Here is a 9,572-nt window from a genome sequence, read left to right on the forward strand (position 1 = left end):
AGCTCCGACTCGGGTGGGGGGAAAGGACGATGACGCGCTGTTTACTTAACGCACTCTCTGTAACGAACGCGCGCCGAACTCTTTCAATTATTGTACGCATTGCATGCTTCGCGCTTCGTTTCGCGAATATTATATCGTTCAATCTCTGATCAAAAAATATTTCATAAATTGGGACTTATGGAAAATTCTAAAAATATATATCTATAATTTCTTAGATACTTTTAGAAATAATATTAGACTAAGGTTTTCGAAATATTTCTGTATGTATATGAAAATATCTGATAAATTGCACAGATTTTCGTGTATTTATTCAGATTTCTATAAAAATATATTAGCGCGAAATATTTTATTCTTATATCTTGCCTGAGTTTTTCTGAAAAAACGTTTTAATTCGTATAAAAAGTCTGAAAAATTCTGAGCATTTTGAGAAAGTCTGAAAATTTTTATAGAAATTCTAATTAAATAATATGAAAAATTCTGATATTTTTATACCAGGGACACAACGATCCATTGATAAAATCTCGATTAATAAAATTTTTGTCTTGCGAGAATGCGTTGTCAAAGTACGCGTGGCTGTCGCGGGTATGAAGAACGCAATGAGAAATCTTAAATTTAAAAGTATCTTGCGAAGGTGTGATAAGTTTCTTCCAACATAAAAGATCTCTCGAAATTAATAGATATGTAAAGGCTCTGTAATCTAACAAAAATATTCTCGAAATTAACGTTCAGAAAATTGCGGTGTTAATAAATTCACGATACATGCAGAGTATTTAATTAATATAAACTAATGAAGCGATCTTTTCGCTTAAAAGCCTAATATTTCCTTAAATGTCACTTTGAAATCAATATTGTTATAATAGCCGCAATATGCACGCATTATTTTTTGAATGTTAAATAAATGTAGGTACGCTGAAATTATCCACATTATTATCATATTATCTCGAAAGTGCAGCAATCGTTCTAAACCCAAGAAAAAAAAACTTGCTCGATTCAATCGCGTTCGTACACGAGAAGCAAGACAAGTATCATTTGATAAAAAGCAATATAGTGTTAGACGAAACGAGAAATCGTTTTCTCGGGAGAAAATTATTCAAATTGCCGATGAACTCCGAGACTCCGGCAGAGCACTCTGTTCTCCGTGTATTGTAACAAGTACGTAGAGACGAAGAGAAGAGCTACCTATGTACATATAACGAGAAGTCAAATAACTGGCGTAGCACGTCGTGGGATCGACTTCGTGCGCGACGAAGATTTCTCCGCGATGTTCATAATTAAGCGACCACTTAGCTGCGGGAGAAAATAGATTCAACGTCGCAATACATTTAGGTCGTAATGCGAGAGAGAAGAAGAGAGATCTACATGAGGTTTTCATCCTGTCGCAAAATGTATTTCATTGGTTCTCTTAAGCGCAATCCCCTTGAATATGTTATACAGATTCCGAGATAACGGTCATCGATGAAACCGGAAATAGGGGGTACCGCGCGTCGCAGCGCGCTATCGTGGAAAGATCGCTGATTACAGTGATTAATCCTTAAGCGGACGCGCGACACTTAATTTGATTACTATTCTTCGAGTACTGTTGCCATTGTTCGAGCTTGCACTTGTGAGTTTCTCGCGTAAATACACTACAAATTACGACAGCAACGGCGGCGGCGGCGGAGTGCTATGATATCAGTCCTGAATGCGCGTAATTACTGCGAGCGTTGTTGAATTCTTTGAAAATCCGCTGTTTGCACAGCGTCTTATTTAGGATAACACTGGCGTGTATGCTAATTGACATTCGCCGCGGCAGGAAACGGCGTAATTCGTTGCTTGAGAATAAAAGCTTAAATATAAGGACCACGGAGGACATTGTGCGGGACCAAAACAGGAGTTGGTCTTTAAGATTATACGAGCGACGCGAATGCTAGAAGAACGATAAGTTCCTTCCGGTATAAAGAACCCACGGGTGAATTAACGTCCACCTGTTCGATCGTTATTTCCGGTCGTTCGAATACCGCGCTGCGATTATCGCCGCGGACCCTCAGGCAGCTCAGATTCCCAGGCGCGCCCTCGTAAAGAAACAACCACGAGCGAATCAACGAGGAAAGCGATCCTGACGGTCGGGTCGCACGATTAAAAGAGGTTTCTTTCGCGGAGAGAAAAAGGCGGCTGCAGGAAGCGAGAGGATCGTCACCGTCGGCCCCGAGGCCACGGGACAAAACGGATGAGCGACGCGTCGGGGGCTCCTCTAAGACGCCAGACATTATGGATCCCGTCCGCGCGGTTAGGAAGAAGAAAGGAAAAGGGCAGCGAGATGGGGGAGAGCGGGACCGGCCGTGGAGAGCGGTGATACATACATCCGTTCGTTTTAATCGCTAATCACCAATTATCCGAGAAGCGTCCCGCGCCCAAAACCCCCAGAAGCATTTTAACGAGCCGCCGTGTCGCCCGGGCCCGGAATTTCACTTCGGTCCGAGGCCCGATGGGCTTCCACCGCGCTCCAGACGAACGTCCACGGTTCGGAATATATATTTCGTGCTCCGTGGCCCATCCTGTTCACTTTGTCGTCCACCTATCTCGCCTCCGAACCGTGTGCGTTCGTCTGTGCGCGCGCGCCCGTACCAATTAGCGCATACTTCGGCTCTCGGTGTTTTAAGAGCCCCTCGGGGTGCTGCTTCCGCCGAAATCTACGGAATGGAATCCCTTGTTCCAAACGACCCAGAATCTCGTCGGCGGGATTACTTTCGTTGCCGGTCTGACGATTGATTCTCAAACGAAGGAAATAATTTAAGATAGATACGTTTTATTCAGCGAATAAAGAAAGAGAATGAAATAGAATGACAATATTGTGAATAAATTTTGATTTTTTTTTATTATAATATGAGGCACAGTATTATCGTTTTATATTTATTTATTAAAAAATTTAAAAGCTTTTTAAAATAGAGATTTTATTTCTCTTTGGCAAAAACTTATTTGCATCCCTCTCATATTGTCTTCTTTATTTTCAAATGAAAAAGATTTGGTCGTTGCCAATTGAAAGAACTGGCAATAAGCGAATCGCGCGTTTCGTAAGCACGAAGAACACGTGGGCGTTCGTGGAGATTATTCTTCCTAATGAGGAATACGGAAAGCATGAATTTGCGAGGGTGTCTTTCTCGCAGGTTTTCGTAACGGTTCTAGCGGCATCTTTCGCGCGCCGCGTCGACTTTAAGTATATACCACCTTGGGAGCTAGGTAATAACTAATTCCAGTGGAATTAGAAACGCCGAAGAGTCGCGCGGATAGTGGATGTACGTGACCGTAAGTTGATAGGTTTTTTCTCCGGTGCGCATTCGATGACAGCATATGCGTGCGCACGCGGAAGAGGCTGAGAGAGGTATTTAAAATCTAATCTTCGCATTAGGAGAACATATTATACGCGACGTCGATTAAATTAATCTTCTTTGATCGTTATCTCATTTCTCCCAGTAAAGTTTCAATTTGTTCTGTATATAAAATTCAACGAGACGTTCAGCGAATGACACTCTGCATTGGCGACAAGGCAATGCGAATAAACTCGAGTTAATTGCTGATTACCACGTTGACGTAAACCGCCATTCTACTGTTACCTTCCATCTGTCAACCATATCCACGATACTTTCGAACCTCCAAATTTTCGGCAAAAAATTCTCTCCGTTTTACACAATTATTGTCCGGACCTTCAACACTTTCGCTACAAAATTATTTTAGCCACCTCGATGGAAATATCAACGACTCGATCGAATCTATCTTAATCACAGATACGACTTGATTCTCCGCGCGAGAAACGCCTCGAGTCAACGTCATGTCCTGTTTCGGCGGTCACGACGAGCAGATCTATCTAATCGAGATACTGATCGATAAATTGACGTTGACGCCCGTTAAAATCAAAGACGTCGCCGGGCACCCTATCGTGATCAAGATCAAACTCTTAGATTTCCCCGTGTTCGAGTTCACGCGAGACGACGACTCAGACGCATCGAGGCGCGATCAGGATGTGCGCTTTGTGGTCGGCAAATGCTGTCTGTTCGTCAAACGACCGCGGGATCTGGTCCAAGGACTACGCTCGTCGAGCTTGAAGATCGGCGTGTTTCGCGCGGACGACACCTATCCCACGGCGGAGACCGAATTAACTCTGCCGGGTTGCCTGTGCGACCAGATCGCCATGATCGGTAACGATCCCGAGAATCAACCGAGACCGTTCGTGATGAAGGGCGGTGTCCATCTCGTAGATCCGGGCGAAAATCCATCCGGTACGTTGTACATGGAACTTACCGTCGCATGCCTTGGACGCATCTTCAGGACGCAGCACGAACTGCTACCTAAATCTCTCGTTTCCGGCGAGCAGGACAAGGAACGGGAGATCTGCGTGAAGCGATTCGTATTGCCCGAGTTTCTCGATGAGAAAATTCCCAAGGACGCGGTATTGCAGGAGATCGCTCCGAAACCGAAAGTTAAAAAAGCGAAAGTACCGAAAAGTAAGAAAGATAAGAAAGGGAAGAAAGGTAAAAAGAAGAAAGGCAGGAAGTGATCCTTGTAAATATCTTCCAAGAGCTCTGAAGTGCGATTCCCCATCATACATTCGTCGAGTAATCACTTTCGATTCGTCGTTATGGCAACTATATCTGACAACTGGAAATGTCAATTGACCGATTTGATGCGCGCGCGGGGAGATCGTTCGATTTCGGACCCGAAACGCTTGCAAAATTAATGGCGCGATTGATAAAGACGCATCGTTAACGATCCGGAGTCACCTTCCAAATTTGTCGTGTGGCCGACAACGTGCGCGTGTATTCATTCCCGCGTTCGATTCATCCGAAATGGCCTTCAAGAAAAATATGTCATTATTAGAAAGGGAACAATTGTACATGTTTGAAATTCTCATTGACGGTCTACATCTATATCCCGAGAAAATTATTAATAATCAAGAGTGCGATTTGATGGTACGTATAAACTTCGTCGATCTCAAATCCGTCGACGTCGTAGCCGAAGAATCAACCAAGGTTAACGACAGAGAAACTAGGAATAAAGAAAATCGATTTTCCGACGAGTACGTCAGTTTCGAAGGCAAGACGTGTCTGCTCGTCCGAACACCGAGCGATTTAATACGATCCGTAAAATCGACTCCTCTTAGCATCGAAGTGTATCGGATTCTTCGCGGAGAGGACCACAACCCGCGAGACGATGCCGGACACGTTCTTCTCTGCGCGGCAACGGCATTTATGCCAGGGTGTTTCTGCGATCGCATAGCCGCGGCCAGAGGCAAGATAGACGGGCTATCAAAGTCGTACACATTGACGAAGATTTACACCTTGACCGATGAACATGGGAACCCGTGCGGGTCCATATCGATGTGCCTGAGGCTGTCGTGTTTCGGAAGCTCCATTATAAATCATCTTACGCTTCACGAAAAGTCATTCGTACTTCGAGGATTTCCTCTCGGTTGGGAGGTTCCTTGCACGAAACTGTCCGACGAAGATGTAAACGACGAGAGGCACAAGACAAAATGTGACAACAACACATCATTATTGTGCAAAATTCTGGATCCTACGTATTCGAAATTACACGACCAGAACGATGGTACAGAGGCAAAGTCCGTGATGTTGACGAGACCGGAATCTCCACCTCGCGTATCGATCGACCAGCCGGGATTCGAGAAATTAACGAGCGCCGAGAAACTGAACGATCATAGGTATCGCGGTTTAATTTACGAGACCTATCACGACGAGCCGACTTGTTCGTGTCTACCGACAGACCGATCGACGCATCCAATGATGTGTCGTTCCGGATGCGTCCGTTCTTGCTGCATGGCTCTGAGAAATCCCGACGCTCTTAAAAAGTATCCATCGCTCGCTACGCTCGCTCCCGACTGTTTAAAACTGGATGTGGGACGAAACGTGACTTATCATGACTCTGCGAGGATGAGAGGTGGCGACGACACGGATGATAGTTACCTAAACAACGAAACGTTATGGGACGAGGAGTACACGTGCCACGGGGATGATATTAATTTTAAAAATCGCATGATGGGTGGAAGTGACTACGACGCATCAGCCTACGCGTTTTCCGAAGCGGCAACAGTCATCTATGAGAAGAACAAGGAAACGAGTGCTGGTTCGCCATGCAGACCGCGACCAAGAACGGCGGACGGAATTAAAGCGCCCGACTGCATTTGTCCGGGAAAAGTTTCGTCGCCTTGGAGAACGGATACATCTAGGTGTACGAAAAAACCGTGCGTAGGCGCAGATTGCATGATTCGCGCCTTCAAGGAGGCCCAAGAATTCGTGGATTCAATCGGCAAAGTGCCAGGCCTGGTGGGTCTCGGCCTGATGGATCCATCCGAGAGTCCTTACTTCGGCCGTGACGTACAGAGGGATTATGCCATTCAAGAAGCACCGAGTGAGAGAAAGCGAGGATATCCCGTCTCGGCACCGCCAGCGTTGCCGATTCAATGTCCCGCACCTTGCAACACGCAGATCGGTAGAGTCATCGCCGGCATCGTCTCCACACCTTACGTCGCACCCACTGCCGTAACGACAGGGATTCCAGGACGCCCTGGTGTCGTACGCGAGGCGATACCAACGTTACCGGAAGCACTCCCGCTACTCCCGGTCGCCGTCAAGCCGAAGAAGAAGGAGGACAAGAAGGAAGAAAAGTTGGAAAAGCAGAAAGAGCTGGACGTTACGACCTCCGCGCCGCTGGACGTCGACATTGGTCCCTGCGGCGAGCCAAAATGCAAATCTCGCCGGAAGAAACCCAAAGACGACCGGACGGTGCCGCACGACGTCGTCGAGGAATCGCAGAAAAAACCGATACAGTCAACCCCGCCAAGTACAATCTCCGCGAAAGCAGTCGGCAAATTCACCGGAAAGGGACGGTATCCGAGGGGTAAGGCAGGCCCGGGTGGTGACAGGGGTCCTATCAAGGTCAGCAAGCGAGTGATGCGATACGTTTATTCCATCGGCGACGTCTATCCCGGGACTAATTACGGCCACAAGAACTGCATCGATCCGCGATTCAGGGTGCCGGCGAACATGGGCTGGCTGTGGAACACGAGCGCGACGGTGGGCAAGCTGAAGCCGCGAATCGGCTGGAAGCCGGGCGCGATCAGCCGTTACCTGAACGAGCTGTTGAAGGAGGCGAAAGGCGCCTCCACGCTGGAGCATTATCGGGCGAGGTCGACACCCTCGCGCACCAGCCTGCGACGCGGCAAGACGTACAAGAGCATGAGCTACGTGTCGCAGGTGAAGAAGGAGGGCGAGGAGGACGCGGAACCGCCGCCTACCCTGCATATTCACCGTAAAGACGGCACGTACTACGTGACGATGTACCCGATCAGGCAGGAGACGGACGCGGACGCGTCGCGGCTCGAGGAGCCGATGAAGCCGCTGCAGTTCAAGATAGCGCGCAACAAGGACGACGCTTCCGTGGCGTCGAGCTCCACGGCGTCAGACATGGAGATCGAGTTCTCGCCCCCAGCGGCGGTCAACAGGTACCGCAGGAAGCCCGACGTCATTCACGTGGACACCCAGGTCAGGCAGCAGGAGATCCTCGACGCGTTCAAACCGGCGGCGCGGGCGGCCGACGCGCCGAGGAAGGAGAGAAAAGGCAAAAGAGAAAAGAAGGGAAAGAAGTAACGAAAACCGCGTCCTCCCACTCCGTGCCCTTCGCTCATTTATTCCCATCCCCGCACGATCGGGGAAAGGGAAGCAGCTTTATCGGAGGTTTGTATCTCGCCGAAAATATATATAATAGTGCCTCGCGCGCACGTTTTGCGCGACCGGTTTGCGTTACACCGATCCTAATTTTACACGACGCGTTAAATTCGATTACGCGCAACCCATACTTTTCGTAAGCTCAGTCGACTAATTGCGAGAATAATTTGCCGAAAGGAGGGGAGGTAAAACGATTACGTCCCTCGTAAATTTAATATCTCGCTGTTAAAATGACCGACATTACTTAAAGCGGATCAAAGGAGAAATGTGTCTGTACAACGTTTATTTCTAGCCGTTTCCAAACTGTCGCGATAAATTAGCTCTTCTGGAAGATTCATTATATTCCCACCGTCCTCGAGATATTTTCAGAAGTATTTATTTTTTATTTTGCAATTATAACGACATAATCTCAATTAAACGTACAATTCAGTTAAATTTTGCGGATTCTATCGTGTCGATTGAAGAATGCGCAACGGGAAAATAAGATTAGATTGTTCAGATTTGCGCTGGTATAAATATATACCGGGTGTCTGAGACCACCCGCCCACCCCTTTTTTTTTCAAAAACTAAGCATTTTAGAGAAAAACGTTCCAGACAACAATTGTATGGTTTTGAGGGGAACATAAGATGGTGTCATTGATTTGACCTTGGGTGGCATCGTTAAGGACAGGTCAAGGACACCTTCAGTTTCTTAAAGGAAACCCTTTATTTTTTATTGCATATTCTTATAGCTTATGTCAAGAGCTTTCCAAAACACTATAATATTATGTATTTTTTCATTAAGTACTTTTCGAGTTATAAGGCTTGAAAGTTACAGTTTTATGACATAATATTTTGTTAGATAAGTATTTATAATTCAAATTCCTTACTTTTTATTTTTGCAAACAATATGAATCAATTAATGTAAAAAAACAAAATTTTCTTACAGAAAAACTTGTTGTGTAAGAGCGTGATGTGGCACAGTAGATAGCGCATGCGCATTAATCTACAAAGCTGAAGAACAATTTTAATGCTATTTATAATGAGTGTAATTCTTGTACCGTTGTTAAGAACAATGTTTAAAATACCTGGAATAAACTATTGCGCGCTGTGTAATTTCTGTAGGCATTTATATTCATGCATTAAGTTTCATTGTTACAGAATGTCTATTCACCAAGTACATATTGAATTACTTTCGACAAAGACTTAAATTTAGCGTATACCATGAAAGAAGAGTACCGATTTTTTATTGAGTGATTGATAGTTATTGAAAAAGCACCCCGAATCGTGAGAGGCAAGAGGACTCACGCAAATCAAGCACCCCGAATCGTGAGAAGCTAAGAAAATAATGAATATGCAATAAACAGTTACATAAGTTTTTCTTTAAGAAAATTGTGTTTTTTTTACATTAATTGATTCGTATTGTTTGCAAAAATAAAAAGTAAGAAATTTGAATTATAAATACTTAACAAAATATTATGTCACAATACTGTAACTTTCAAGACTTAACTCGAAAAGTACTTAATGAAAAAATACTTAATTATAGTGTTTTGGAAAGCTCTCGACATAAGCTATAAGAATAATATGCAATAAAAAAATAGGGGGTTCCATTTAAGGAACTGAAAGGGTCCTTGACCTGTCCTTAACGATGCCACCCAAGGTCAAATTAATGACACCATCTTATGTTCCCTTCAAAACCATACAATTTTTGTCTGGAACGTTTTTCTCTAAAATGCTTAGTTTTTGAAAGAAAAGGGGTGGGCGGGTGGTCTCAGACACCCGGTATATATATCATACTGGACTCGAGAAGGTGTGAGAGAGGTTATATTTGACTTCTACGGCGAATTATTCTGACGCTCAGGTGCCATGCGCGGCATC

The 9,572-nt window shown here is 45.2% G+C and overlaps 2 protein-coding genes across 2 annotated transcripts; both read left to right on the forward strand.

The window, feature by feature from the left end:
* Positions 1-3,805: 3,805 nt before the first annotated feature.
* LOC112459994 lies at positions 3,806-4,531 on the forward strand. The gene has a single exon (XM_025024397.1). It carries the CDS (start codon positions 3,806-3,808, stop codon positions 4,529-4,531), a length of 726 nt encoding a protein of 241 aa, XP_024880165.1.
* Positions 4,532-4,820: 289 nt separating this feature from the next.
* On the forward strand, positions 4,821-7,637 carry LOC112459995. The gene has a single exon (XM_025024398.1). It carries the CDS (start codon positions 4,821-4,823, stop codon positions 7,635-7,637), a length of 2,817 nt encoding a protein of 938 aa, XP_024880166.1.
* Positions 7,638-9,572: the final 1,935 nt, after the last annotated feature.

Source organism: Temnothorax curvispinosus, unplaced genomic scaffold, assembly GCF_003070985.1.
Source record: "Temnothorax curvispinosus isolate PA1 unplaced genomic scaffold, ASM307098v1 QBEX01010285.1, whole genome shotgun sequence".
Taxonomy (NCBI): domain Eukaryota; kingdom Metazoa; phylum Arthropoda; class Insecta; order Hymenoptera; family Formicidae; genus Temnothorax; species Temnothorax curvispinosus.